We start from the raw sequence: 15,174 nt of genomic DNA on the forward strand, positions 1-15,174 counted from the left end.
ACTTGCATATTGAATTTATGCTACTCTTACTACAATAATATTAAAAATTTTAATATTTAAGTCTCAACTTAAGTCTTAATATCATGTGTTACTTATCTATTGTATGATGGATTTCATAGTTTATAAAATTATTTAACCATCATCTCATAGATGAATATCATGTTAATTGGGACTCAACGTGAAACTCAGATGTTAAAATGCATAGCGCTGCTTTTCTTTACAAGAGAGGAGTTTCATTTACAACAACCCCGATACTTCTCAGGATTTTTGTTAGTAATACTAGTTGGGATTCAAATTAAAATTTAAATATTAAAATATCTAACATTGCTCTTCATACTAAGAGAGGATTTTCACCGACACCCTTGGGAGTGATTTCAACAATCCTAGGAGATTTGATTTACAAAACCTGAAAGAGAGTACGCCAAACTCTTTCCATTCAACCCGAGGCTTTCGATGTTGTTTCCCCACTCAAGATAAATTATACTCTGTAAGAAAAATCGACATCAACATTGGTATAAAAAATCAACATCAGCATCGGTCACTAGTTCTTCTTTATCCGTCAAAAAACACTAATAAAGTAATTTGTTTTCTTTAATTTAAAAACAATATATCCATACACTAAAACCAAAAACCTTTGTTTTTTTCCCTCTTTTTGCAAGTCTACCCTCAAATGTACGTTATCTTTAAAATACATAATTGCGAAAGCTTTGTATTATTAATGTGGAAATGTTATGTATCTTAACATGTTGTATAACACTATCACAGAAAGGTGCCAAATTACCTGACTTCTTAGTCAAAAACTAATCGGGCTGTCGCCAAACAATTCTAAATTATTGGCCACATAATATTATCTTCGACAATCAGCATTGGTTGTATATCAGTCACTTAAAGTAGAGCCAAATTACAACCATTCTTAGTCAAAATCAAATCAAAAAGTCATTAGACAATTCCTAATTAAGATTATAAAAAGAAAAGAGTTCCTTGGGAATTCTTTAAAGTTTTTATCTTTGATAAACTCATTTACATCTTCCCTTATCCCTTACACTTTTACTTTTCACCATATACTGTCCAAAAAATAGTTCTTTAAAATATTTAAATAAATTTTTTTAGCCGAAATTGTAAATGACTTTTGATGTAAGGTATTATTTTAAAATTTTAGAATTTTGTTTAAGATTTTAGAATTTTGTTATTTTAAGTATTTTTATTTTTATTTTAATTAGAGTCAATCGTTTTTTATATTTTATTATTTTATTTTCATTATAATTGTGATTTAGTATTTATTATTTATCTACCCGATCAATTTGATTCCACTTCCCCGTTCCATCAACTTTCTTTCTCATTTATTTGAAAAATAATTCAAGTATTCTATGTCCGTAAATGGAATGAGACTGGTTAAAAGTACATACACTTGAAACTGAATATTTACGGAAAAAAGTCAAACTTAAGTCTAAGAATCGTTAGACATTCCTTAATTACAATTAATTAAGAAAACAAATGAGATTTAGAGGAGAATAAAACTCCCTAAGTTTGGTGTCTATGATTAAGGCACAAAAAACCGGGCAGGATTCCCGGATCCTCGGTCGGATCAATTTTGGCGGCATTTGTCTCTAAATGGAGCGTCCTTATGATCCAGTCCGGCCCGAATTGAAGTTTATAAAGCGGTTCTTGGGAGGCTAAATCGGTAAAACGGCTAGTTTCCGCGTGCTTGCCATTAATGATAACGACGGATCTAAGATATTGCATTTAAGTCCTACATATCTATTCTTTTTCGTTTCTCATTGATTTAACGGATTTTTAATATTTACCACCCAGTAACAAAAGGACATTTTCATTTTGTTGCTATTTCATCATTGAATCATATTGAATCATTGCTTAGCATAGTGAATTATTAGACTGATTTAATAAATAGTATTTGTATTTCAAGACAAATATATAAGGACAAATTGGGAAAGATCAAATGCTTAAATTAATGATAATTTTTTATGTTATTTTTAGATATAACGGTGTGCTATGAAATAATTTATTGAGAAAATATTTAATATAATCAATAAATCGATCATATTAATTTTGATTTGTAGAAGTCAACTTTTACATGTCTGTGATTCTTTTAAAGTACTCAAAGCAAGTCTTTGTAAATTCAACTCAAGAAGACAAAAATGAATATTGTACCACTTACTTTTCACTAGTTTATAACACTTTATGTGACTTCTTTTTCTATGTACACACAATATACACATGTATTCACACCTACTAGCATGATTTTGATGCCTTTTCTTTTATTAACAAAAAAAAAATGTGACGGACTTTTTATAAAATAATTGTAAAAAAAAGACTTGGTACAGCTTAGTTCATAATATTGATTATTTTTAAAGATCCATCTAGTATTATCATGTGGCGGCTGTATTCTAAAAGTTTATCTATTTAAGCATTTGGTAGATACTTAAAATTCTATTTTAAAAGATAAATTGACTCTAAATTAAAATGTTACAATAAGTCTAAATTAAAATTCAACTAAAACCATTGCTTGGACATCATCGTATGATTAAATTTTCTTAGATTTTATTAAATTTTTATTAGTTAACTATATTCAGATTGTGGGTTATGGTATGCTTAAAATACTATAGTGGAAGCCTCAAAATACATCTTCATATTATTCAAATAATCATGTCCAAGTAGTGGGTATACAAGAAAATATAAGAAAGTAAAAGGATTCAAAAGTGCAAAAGAAGCACTGAGATCTTTTAAAACTTTATTAAATTTCACTCGTTTTTAGCCCTTTCCTTTCCTACCTATTTTCTGCTTTATTTGTTTCTGCCCCATGTGGCTCTAGTCTTCACTTTCTTCTCTTCTTCTTCCTCTCTCTCTCATCCATTTTTACTTCTCGAAGATTCATCCAGCTTCTGTTCTCCTCTTCATGTGATCAGTAAGTTCTCTTTTTTATATCTTTTTATAATATTATTTCATAAAGTTATTTCTTTGTTTATTTTATTTTATTTTTGTTTGCTCATCTTTTGATGCATAAATGAAATGGGATGAAATTGTTGTGCAAACTAAGCTAAAGGTTATTTTTTATTCTTTTTTTAGTTATCTGGGTTTTCGTTTGTTAAGTGTTTTGTTGAAGGAAATTTGCTAGTTTTGGTTAGGATTATTTCATTTTCATTTGTACTTTTAGCATGATTATTCTTTAAATATTAGCCACAAACAATAATAATAATAATTTTTTAAATTTATCGCTTTTTTCTTACTTCAGAGTTTGCTGTTACTTTTAGCTTTGGATGGTAAAGTTGACAAAATTATGGATGTTATGATTTATGTTAGAAGAGTGTAAAGTTGAAGCTAACTGAGTTTAAGTGGGATCTGTTCTTGAATCATGGAATTATTTTAACTTCAATTTCAGTTTTTTCGATCCTAACGTGTTTCTAGAGAATTCTTTTGCACCCTATTTTTTGTGTTATATATATTTATGAGTCATTTGTTAGAGATCAAGTTCAGTAATTTTTTTTAGCTGAAATTTAGGCTTAATTGAAGATGATTACAGGAAATTGAATTCAAGTTAAATAATAAAATGAAAATTCTTTATTTATAGTTAGTTGTAGCATCAGAATGCATGATGGTATTACTTATTCTTTTTTCAGTTATTTTGGAATTTTGTCTTATTTACCCCTCTTGATGAAATTGTTTGTATGTTCATTTTGTTTGTCGTGACTGCTTATAAACTATTGTTATGTTGATAAGTATGGCTTATTAATAATTTTCTTTGATTATTGATAGAGTTTCTGAGGCAAAAGATGGTTGCAGAATCTTGGTTTCGTAACTTGTGGAGAATACCTCGAAAGCACGAGACTGGTTCTCAAAAAGAGGTGATTGGAGTGCTTGCATTTGAAGTTGTGAGCTTGATGTCTAAGGTGGTTCACCTTTGGCAGTCTTTGAGTGATAAGCAGATTGCTAGATTGAGAGCCGAGATACTAAATTCTGTGGGCATAAAGAAGCTTGTATCGGAGGATGACGAGTTTATTGCAAGTTTAATATGTGCTGAGATGATTGAGAATTTGGCCCATGTGGCGAAATCTGTGGCTAGGCTTGGGAAGAAGTGTAATGATCAGGGTTTAAAGAGTTTTGAGATTGCTCTAGATGAATTTGTTAATATTGGTGCTGACCCATATGGTTGGGAGTTTTCATGGAAGAAGATGGAAAAGAAAGTCAAGAAGATGGAACGTTTCATTTCAATAAATGCAAATTTGTACCAAGAGATGGAAATGCTTTCGGATCACATACAAACTCTGAAGAGAGTGAAGAGTAATGATGGTGAGATAGAGCATTTGATAGAGTTTCAAAAGAAGGTTGCATGGAAGGAGCAGGAGGTGAAGAATCTAAGGGAGGTCTCTCTTTGGAATAAGACTTACGATTATACAATTCTGCTTTTGGCAAGATCACTATTTACATTATTTGGAAGGATACGACATGTCTTTGGAATAAACGTGAGTGTGGATGTCGAGGATTCAAGAGATATGTCTTCTGATTATATTTACCGAAGCCAATCAGTTTCTGCATTATTGCAATCTTCAGTTCATCCATCTGAGAATACTGGTATAGCTAGATTTTCTTCAGGTCCCCTTGGAAAATTTACTGCTAACTCAGGTCCTATTTCAAAACCAAAAAGAATGAATAATTATCATTCAGGTCCTCTTAGTGCTATGAGCACAAAATCGGGTCCTATTCCTGGAAAGAGCAACAATTTTAACTTTTATTCTGGTCCTCTTGGGAAACCTACGGCAAAATCAGGTTCAATTTTCGGAAAGGATGTTAAGAAGTTGTGGCAGACTCGTGATAAGTCAACTGCCCTCCATGGAAAGAAACCACATTCAAAACCCAACAGATTGACTCAAGTAGGACCATTCAAAGGATGCATGATGGCTGCAGATATTTCTCCTGTTGCCAACCGTTATTCAAGTCCAAATATTTTGGGAGCTCTTAATGGAGCCAAAGAGAGCAATGTCGAGCGAATTCCTCAGGCCAATAGAGTTCAAACAAGATCTTCAATATTCAGTTCCAAGGGCAAGTTGTTAGATGCTTCACCCGAAACTCTTGGTGGTGCTGCTTTAGCGCTGCACTATGCAAATGTCATTATTGTAATTGAGAAGCTGGTGGCATCTCCTCACTTGATTGGTCATGATGCAAGGGAAGACTTGTACAATATGTTACCTGCAAGTGTGAGAGCCACTTTGAGAGCAAGGTTAAAGCCATATACAAAGAGCCTGGCTTCATCAGTGTATGATACAGGGCTAGCAGGCGAGTGGACTGCAGCAATGACTGCGATTTTGGAATGGTTGGCTCCACTCGCTCATAACATGATTAGGTGGCAATCTGAGCGGAGCTTTGAGCAGCAGAGTGTAGTTTCCAGGACCAATGTTCTTCTTGTACAGACTCTGTACTTTGCAAATCAAGAAAAGACAGAAGCAGCGATTACTGAGCTTCTTGTTGGCCTTAATTATGTTTGGAGATACAGCAGAGAACTCAATGCAAAAGCTTTGCAGGAATGTGCTAGCAGCAGAATGTTTGAAGAATGCTTGGATTTGGAAGGGTAAGATTATTCACTGGCTGTTGCGATCGTCATCAGAATACCATTGCCTCACCACTTCATTGGCTTTGGGGGATACATGGTTGCAAAGGATTTCTATGTTCTGGCTAGTCCACAAGGCTTCTCTGTTCCAGTCAACAACAATGACGTGGAGCATGGGTAAAACTCCTATCCGCTCTATCGAAATTCCTAATACCTAAATGCACTACCTTAAGTTAAAGATATAGGTTTGAGTAAAAACAATATAGTTTTGTTGAGAAATGGCGGTGCACTTCTGGGCGCCAAATATGAAATTAAGCTGTCATTCAGTGAAATTTGTATACTTGTTTAGGGATAAACTTATGCAGTAATTGTAAATTTTTCCACATTAGGCTTTTCATTCATGTATATAGCCCCTCATGATCTGGCTTGCTTCTTGTTGAGTGGCTTACTGGTATTGATATAGTTATGTGATTGTGAGCTTTCGGCTGCGTGGGAACTGAAAATGTAATTCAGTTTGCAGAAACAAGATCTTGAATTCAATTTATCATATTTATATTCGTTAGGATGGCATATTCGCAAGTCAATTGCAGCCAACTGTATTCAGTGACATTGCTTGATGCCTATTGGCGAATGACTACAAGTATTTGACCTTGGCTTTATATCTGGTGACTCATTTTTATTTACTTTCTTTCAGTTGTCGATGGTGCTAATGGTACTAATGTCCTAGTTTATGAGTGGTGATATTTGACCTCTCATTTTATCGCATCAGCCCTCATTTTTTAATTAACCCATTATAAATCTTTTAATCTCAAATTTATCGTCATTATTATTTGTATTTTTATCATACTTGCACAATCACACTGATATCCAAGTGATTGACCAACTGTAGAGTTTACTTCAATTTTTACAGCTACTGTTATATTAATCTTTTTTTTCTTTCTTAGAAGTACTGTTACATTAATCTCAATTCTTTATTTCTTGCAAAATGATTAATCAAATACAAAGATGACAAAATTTTCTTAATTAAAAGAAAGGACAAAAAAAAAAAAAAAAAAAAAAGAAGAACAAGAAACTAAGCATTCGTGTTGCCACTAAAGTCACAACTGGGGCTTGGTCTCTTAAGAATTCAGCTGCTTTTTATTTATGTTCTTTAGATACGGGTTTTTGGCCATCTCAATGCTCCATACTTTGCACTACTATTTTACCACCTCTTTTACTCGATAAGGGCAAATTGGAGATTGAATTAGTTATATTATTAATAGAAAATGTATTTTAAAATTTTTTATAAGTTCATTCACAAATAGGAGTTAATGAGGTAAATTGGGGGGTGATAAGTGATAACCACTTGCAGCATATCATTTGTTAAGAGCTTAAACCCGACAACCCAAATCAAACCCAACATAAAATAAATGATTTGGGTTGGGTTGGAGGAATTTAGCCCATTTTAAGTTTGGGTTGTGTTGGGTCTTATTTCTCCAACCCATAAAAACCAAATCAAATTCAAGCCTAAATAATAAAAAGATTAATTTATATTTATAATATTTGTAAATTTCATAAGTTTCAAATCGATCTGTTACGGGGTAGGATGATCGTGTTTTATTTTATTTTTAATAAAAAAGAACCAAACCCAATTAAATCCACTGCATGAAGCCAACATTTGGGTAGAAATGGACAGATTTTAATTCACATAGTCAATTTGGTTTTACTCTCATTGAACGGATTGGGTTCGATCTGTTTTTTAAATTGGAAAACAAGAAAAAATATATATATAGTTTAGCCCTTCCCTAGTTAAACACAATATATGATCTTGTCATTTAAAGAATTTGATTAATTAATTAATCAAAAATTGTTTTATAAGATAGGTTAACAATTGTTAATCAAACATGGGGTTTAACTTTCCATATCTACATTGTGAGAAAGGTCAATGTTGGCAAAGGCTGAAGGGGCATTGCACCATTCCTGAGCGATGATGGTGATAACCTATGTTGTCATTAGAAATATCATAAATGTGATATTTATTGTAAAAATAATCAATGGAGTTGAAATATTTAAATATGAGATTTGATTTTCTAAACATGTGACTTAATATCTGAATCATTACTCACATAATTATCAATATTTGTACTCATATATAGTATTTGAAAAGATCATGATCGATACACATTGTTATCATTTTTATCTTTTAAACATATATCACAATGTTTCTTTCGGGTGCGTTTGGTACATTGTATTGTATTATGTTGTATTGCATTATATTTAATGCAAGTGTATTGTATTATGCTATGTTGCATTAGCACTGTATTATAATAATGTTGTACAATGTTTGGTGCTACACTGTACCATATTAATTTTTAATTATACTATGTTTAGTGTTGCATTGTACTGTATTAATTTTTGTAATTAATTTATATTATATATTTATAAAATAATATTTATTAGTACTTAAAAAATTAAATATAGAGGTCTTAAATTTTAGAAATTTAATAATTTTTTTAGTATAAATGTTAAAAAATATCATAATTCTTCAAAAAGATCGAAGGTTATATCCTTTAATTTTTGGAAGCATAACATTTATTTTTTGTATTTTCTAAATATATAACTTGTTAAATATCAAAGCAAATAATTTAGTCAAATAATCTTGAAATAATATAACAAGAAAAATAAATAGTTAAAAACCTACAAGATTTGTTCAAAAGTCATCTCAGGACATCTGTTCATATACACCACAAAATGATAAAGTGACAAAATTTTTACAACATATTTAATAGCAAAATGAATTGTGTTAATATTTTATATTATTATTTATGTTATTATTAATTTTAGATTAATATTATTGAAATTCATTCATATTTAAATATTATTATTTCTTATAATAAATTATTTAAAAATAATTAATTTTTATATATTAATTATATTACAATAATTAAATAGTGTAATATAATATTATATTTTATATACTTTTAAGTAGTTATTATTAATCATATTAAATTATAAATTTATTAATAAATTATGATGTAAAAATAAAAATTAATATTATATTATAAATTAAAAATTTTATATTTATTCATTTTTATTATTATCATTAAGTATAAGTAAAAGTAAAAGTTAAAAAAAAAAAGACAAGCTAATGCGGGAACTCCTGCATTAGCGCGCGCCCCAATACCCAGTCCCAATGAGCCTCAATTGCTCCCAAATATGTTATTGGTTTAAATTAATATTGGGCCCACACTCAATACTATGCAATACCACACGCCAAACACACCATTTGCGTAAATTGATAGTCTGAATGGTGTAGTTTAAAGAGTCGTGACTCATGATCAATACACATTGTTATCATTTTTATTTTTTTAAACATATGTTATTCGAGCATACACTGAGAAAATTTGGGTAAAAACAATGATTGTGAAATGTTATCTCACTATTAAAAAATGAACGAAAAAATATAAGTTCTAACTTCTATGGTTAATACAAGTTAGTTTGGTAAGGTTAGATTCTTAATTTCAATATTATTATTGCTCGTCTTCAAATCTTCCCTCCGACTTTTGAAAATTTCAAGTTATGTCATTTTTTATTTTAAAGATAAGAGGAAAATGAGGGATTAAGGATTTCAACTTTGTTTTTTTTTTCCAATTTATATTTTTCTATGACAAAGAAGACAATTTCGAAAAAAAATAATAATAATTTGGACATTTTTCGTCATGGGGATGGGGCTTCGATTCCCAGCACCCCCTCCCCACTAAAATCAGAAACTTAGTATTCATTCCTTAGTTTTGTGTGGGATCCATGCATCTCATTCTCATTCTCAACTTCAATTTAACAAATAAACAAGTTTTTTATTCCAATTCCCATTCCGAGAATGTAAGCACACCATAATAATAATTTAATTCATTTCGATTCTGATTCTTACAATTTAAGTAATTTATTTATTTTAATTCTCATTTTTCATTCTAATTTTAACTTATTCTTATTTCAGTTTAGTAAACGCCTTGTTAATGTAAATTGTAAGGTGCCAAATTGATTTAGCCACTCCAATTTTGACACATGAGTCCATCTTAAATCTCATTTAAAAAGGAAATTGAATCTACTCTCTCTTTAATCGAAATCCACAAATGTTTATTTAGTTGTATGCGCACTGCGACGCAATGTACCATCGAATGCCAAAGGATTGAAGGATAACGAAATAGATTTCCAATATTTAATTGATATATTTGTATTATCTTAATTGACTACAATTTAATCTCATCTTTTTATCTACAATTTAATCTCATCTTTTTGTCCTCTTAATATTTGAAAATTTAAAATGGTCAAATCATATTTGTCCTTTTGAGATATACCAAAGGGCAATTCCCTAAGTTAAGGATACAGGTTTCAACAATAAGTTAATTATATGATAAAATCTTGATAAATTAATGTTTATAAATTGATACTTCAATTAAATACTATGTTTTCTCAGTTTCGATTTGGGGCCTATTTACTAATTATAATTTGATTAATTAATTAATATTAACTTAATTAATAATTTTTTTCTTGATCTAAGGTATTAATTTGTTGAGATTATGCTATAAATTAACTAAAATCGAACCGGGTAATTTTTAAAAACCTCCCCTGAGGTTTGGGCTTGTTGCAAGTAGATGGCGATAATTGATTTATTTGTAAAAAACCCCCTACCGTCAGTTAAGTTTAACATTGACCGTTAGTTGACCGTGCAAAGACAATATTACCCTTAACAATAGTTTATAAACGAAAATAACTAAAAAAAAAACCAAAATTATTAGCTATTTTACACTTTTTAAATTATTGATATTTTCTTAAAGTTTCTATAAAAAAGTTAAAATTAAAAAATTAAAAAATCCTCTTTAAATTATTGATATTTCCTTAAAATTCCTACAAGAAAGATAAAATTTAAAATTTAAAAATGAAATAGTCATAATCTTTAACTATGATATTGTAAATTTTTAGAATTGACAAGGATAAAATTATCAAAAAATAAGGTTTGTGCTTTTTGTACCAATAATTTTAGTTTTTTTTTAGTTATTTTCGTTTACAAACTATTGTTAAGGGTAATATTGTCTTTGCACGGTCAACTAACGGTCAATGTTAAACTTAACTGAAGGTAGGGGGTTTTTTACAAATAAATCAATTCTCGCCATCTACTTGCAACAAGCCCAAACCTCAGGGGAGGTTTTTAAAAATTACCCAAATCGAACCAAACCCCAGAGAGTGGAATACTAAAGCAGTAAAGCATCAAGTTTTTGGATTCAATTCACCACATTTTTTCCCCTGTAGAATTGATATATTTTGAATTGCTTTTTTCCGTTTGAAAACTCCCTCTGTGGCTGCAAGTGTTTCATCCTCTTCTTCAGAAACTTTTCTATTCGTATAATTGATTTTTATTTGTTGCAACTTCAGCCACTAGTGCTATTTCTTTTATTTTAATATTTTATTATCATATTTGAACATATTCATATAATACAGGACCTGAATTTTTTAAATAAAAATATCAAGAATGTTTTAAAGATACGAGATCAACTATAATAATTAGAGATATTATAACTTACATTCTGGTTACCATCCAATAATATCTAAACTGAAGCGTACAGTGTCCCTCAAGACAATAGCCCTAAAGCTTGGTCCATATTTATTTGTATACTCAAAATTTTGTGTTTAATGATAATAAAAGAAAAAAAAAGATTTCTGCTAAACTTGAAATAAATTAAAAATTATGTTTCACAATTTTTTTTTTCAAATTCACATAAATGGTGGGTAAGGGACAGGGTGGGTAGCATGTCTTCGCATTTTAACAAATAATTTGCTAACTTCCATGTTACAAGAAGACAACGTATATTATATGATCACATAAATTATTACTTTTATAAATACAAAAATTAGATAAATGGCAGTTAAAAATAATAATAAACCAGTTATGTTAAATTATTAATTAATTAGAAGCACAACAATATAGTCAGAAAAAAAAAGTGAATAAGAGACATAATGTTTAGAGAAAAATTTTATTCAATCTCAAATGTATACAATAAAGAGTGAAGACAGTCTTTTACAATGATACAACCATAAAGTGATAAGTAATAGATCATAATTATAAGAGATAATAATTCTTAAATTAGGGAGATAATGAGAGTTATAAGAGTGGAAAGTTGCTTATGAGGAAATAAAAGGTCGATTTGATGAATATTTACATAAATTATAATAATTTCATAATAAGTTTGATTTTTCATTTAATTAAAAACATAATAATTGGGGTTCATTTTAATTTCAATTTTTATAGTCTCTTTTATAAAAAAAAATCGATCATTTATGTAATTATATGATGTTTTTAAATAAAAAAATAATAGGTTAAAATTCCAAATAAAATATTATTTGTTTTTCCATTTTCATGTCACGTGGCGAATAGAAAAGCAAAACAGGTCGCGTTCGCGTCCAAGGTCGAGGCGCTACGTTCGCTTTGATCGGCCGGCAAGGCAAGGTAAGAGCCAGCATATCAAAGCAAACAAGCAAGCAAGCAAGCCACGTCATCAGGTCTCATAATTAAAAATAAAAAATAAAAAAATTCCACCAAAAATTTTAAATTCAACAACAACAAAAATAATTCCATTCTTTCGCAATTCAATTCCCTGTCTCTGTCTCTGTCACAATAATAATAATAATTTATTTTTGCATGGCCGCGCCGAGGCCGAGGTCAACTCGGTCAACGTCTCTCCGGGACTCCGACAAGCTCGAAGGGACCGCCTGCTGGGACGCTCTCGAATGGACCAAAATTGAAGTCTCTTCCTCTCTTTCTGTTCTCATTTTCTTTTCAATTCTAGGGTTTTAGTTTTAGTTTTATTTTTATTTTTTTTATTTATCTTTTTTTATTAATTCTAATTTTTGTTTTTTGTGTTAATTATTGGCAGCCGGTTACCAGCTCCGTATCTCACGCTAATCTTGATTTGTTGCTCGACGCTGAACGAATTGTAGTTGAGGTGTGCGCTTAGTTTCTTCAGTTACTGAGGGTTCAATTTTGAATCTTTGTATTTAATTATACATTTAGGTGAATTATGAATATTTGATTGCTTGTTGATTCTTGGTAATTAAATAATAGTTAAATGAGGTTTGAGGACCTGTCTAGAAATTGTTATACAGATTGTGGGAGTAATGATGAGTGGTCAAATCCTTTTTATGAGCCAAATGGCATTGTGAGAAATCCTTTTTAGCTTAACGAGACAACGATGATACTTGTTAAAGGTTATTGGAATCTTTGTCTCTGTCGTGTGAATATTTTGTTTTATTTTACACGTGTTTGGTGTAATCAATCCTGACAGAGCATGAATTAAACTGTATGTTTATGGTAGGAACATATAAAAATTGCCTTTCCATACAAATACATCAAGTGAGTGGTTGGATTTCACTAAGAATTTGTTACGATATAAATTAAGGGATTATATACTAAATCCAATGCAAATTGTGGAGGTAACGCGTGATATCTTTTATGAGCCAAATGGCAATGCGTGTCCTTTTAAGCTTAATGAGACAGCGTGTGTTGCATTATATAAGGTTATCAGAATCCTTTTCTCGCTCATGGTAATTGTTCTTTTTTTTTTTCATATTACACTTGGTTAGCCTAATCAATGTTTACTGATTATGGAGAAAACTGTATGTAAATGTTAGGAACATATAAAAACTGTTTAATCTATAAGTACAGTGAGTAGTTGGATTTTGCTAAGTATTTGTTACAGTTTAATTACTTGATTGTTCTTTTAAATTATATGCATAAGGTGTTAACTTACTTTTGGATTATGTTTTCAGGGATATGGTGTTGTTCTTGTTAATACAGATGAGGCAGGTACTTTGATAGTGACAAATTTTCGAATTCTATTTTTGGTAAGTGCAGCTTTTAATTTGCAAAGTGAATTTGTTTCTTATGTTTTAATGCATTTAATTGTAATCTGCATTGCATATATGCATGGTGAGAGAAGTGATAGTTTCTGTATTTTGATGCATTTTTTCAATCATTTCCACATATTAGCATGCTAATTTAAGAGGGCAAAAGGGGACGTTATAGCAGCTCATTAAGTACAATTTTTGTGTGTGTGGTAATTTGGCCCTTTGGTTTTTGTTCTTTGTACACTCCCCAACCTTGTGTCGGGAGAAAACATTCAAAACATTGTAATAAATATGAAAAACTCTGTACTTGCACGATTATCAAACTAGTATTTGCTTCTATACCGATGACTTAAACAATTAACCATGCCAATCTATTTAGCTCTCATTGACTTTTACTGTTCTGTTTTCACTGATATCAAGTGTTCCATGTAGAGTATGCATTATGATGAGATTTTAAATAAGGTTTCTTTGAAGAAGAGTTAATAAAAAGAGACATGTGATAATAAATGTAATCAACATGTTACATGCTGCCAGGATGCAAAAAATTCAACTTCTATGGAACTTTGAGCGTATATACCATCTTTTGTTCTTCGAATGCATGACTTCAGTGTGAAGTTATTTCTTGGATTTTGTTGTATCTTCAGTATATTAAATGATGCTTTGATTTCCCTTTTACAAGAGTGAAGGAACCAGAAATATCATTGCACTTGGCACAATACCGCTGGCAGCTATTGAGAAGTTGAACAAAATGGTGAGCTTTTTGCTTCAGTAACCCTTTTTCGGCCTTGCTCATGGTAATGTTTGTGTTTTGTTGGGAAACTGCTGTAGGAAATTAATTCATTTAGTCCTATCACCTGGAAAGCCTCTTGACATAGTTATTCTGTTCTTTCTCTAATCTGATCTCTAACAGTTCTTCTCTTACATACTTCTCATTTCTTTTACCTCAATTTATTTGAGTGGAAGAAACGTCAGAGAGACTGTGACTATAATTTCTACTTAAAGAGATTCATTTTAATGGAGATACAGCATGACAATTGATTTGGTAATTTTTGGTGCATGACACTAATGATAGTGGTAATTCTTGGTGCTTTGGCCTGATAAAAAAGGGAGTGTAAGGGAGAGTTATGTTGGTAGGATTTGGTTGATAGGTATTAGAAGAGTATGTGACAGGATCTGTTATGTTCTGCTTTTTGTTGCTTTTAGTCACGGTGATAGATTTGAGCTAGAGCATTTCTTCTGTTCCAATAAATTAATCAAGTAAAAGAAAAATGCTGCAGGAAACATTTGCATTTTCTCTGGTGCAAGGGAAGTGAACACATAGGGTATTTAGATTTGAGATGTCATGAGCAAAATACCAACACACTGCATACCAAATTTTGTATGGTTGGCTGTGGTATAAGAAAAATTGTGATTTAGAATTTAGAAGATGGAAAAAAGAATCTAGGGTTTATGGTCCAACCTGGGTTAGCAGAATTCCATTTGATCCTTGTGTAACGCCTAAACACTTTTAAAAAAATACATGAAATTATAAAGTGGCTGGTTTTTTGGGCTGGAGTTTTATCAGCAAAAGGATTTGGAGGTTTGGGGATCTTATGGTTTCTATTTGTTGGAAGAGATTAAGTTTTGTAAGTCAATTGCAGTAGTTTGTTTTGGTCAACCATCACGGTCATTGGAATTAGAGAGTTTAAATGGCTCTTTTCTATGTACTACTGATTCCCAGTGAGATTTGATCATCT

General features: G+C 30.6%; 2 protein-coding genes across 2 annotated transcripts in view; both read left to right on the top strand.

Moving 5' to 3' along the window:
* The first annotated feature begins 2,795 nt into the window (after window positions 1-2,795).
* On the top strand, window positions 2,796-6,219 carry LOC18043644. The gene is made up of 2 exons (XM_006436631.2): window positions 2,796-2,923; window positions 3,772-6,219. Exon 2 carries the CDS (start codon window positions 3,789-3,791, stop codon window positions 5,583-5,585), a length of 1,797 nt encoding a protein of 598 aa, XP_006436694.1. The 5' UTR covers window positions 2,796-2,923; window positions 3,772-3,788; the 3' UTR covers window positions 5,586-6,219.
* Window positions 6,220-11,996: 5,777 nt separating this feature from the next.
* The window catches only part of LOC18043646 (phosphatidylinositol-3-phosphatase myotubularin-1), an 11,988-nt gene continuing 8,810 nt past the window's right edge, over window positions 11,997-15,174 (top strand). The window contains exons 1-4 of the mRNA XM_006436633.2: window positions 11,997-12,338; window positions 12,469-12,537; window positions 13,361-13,435; window positions 14,118-14,189. Coding sequence (XP_006436696.2) covers window positions 12,234-12,338; window positions 12,469-12,537; window positions 13,361-13,435; window positions 14,118-14,189 — 321 coding nt within the window. The 5' untranslated portion in view covers window positions 11,997-12,233. The remainder of the gene's footprint in view (window positions 12,339-12,468; window positions 12,538-13,360; window positions 13,436-14,117; window positions 14,190-15,174) is intronic.

The sequence above is a fragment of the Citrus clementina genome, unplaced genomic scaffold (genome assembly GCF_000493195.1).
Source record: "Citrus clementina cultivar Clemenules unplaced genomic scaffold, Citrus_clementina_v1.0 scaffold_4, whole genome shotgun sequence".
Lineage (NCBI taxonomy): Eukaryota > Viridiplantae > Streptophyta > Magnoliopsida > Sapindales > Rutaceae > Citrus > Citrus x clementina.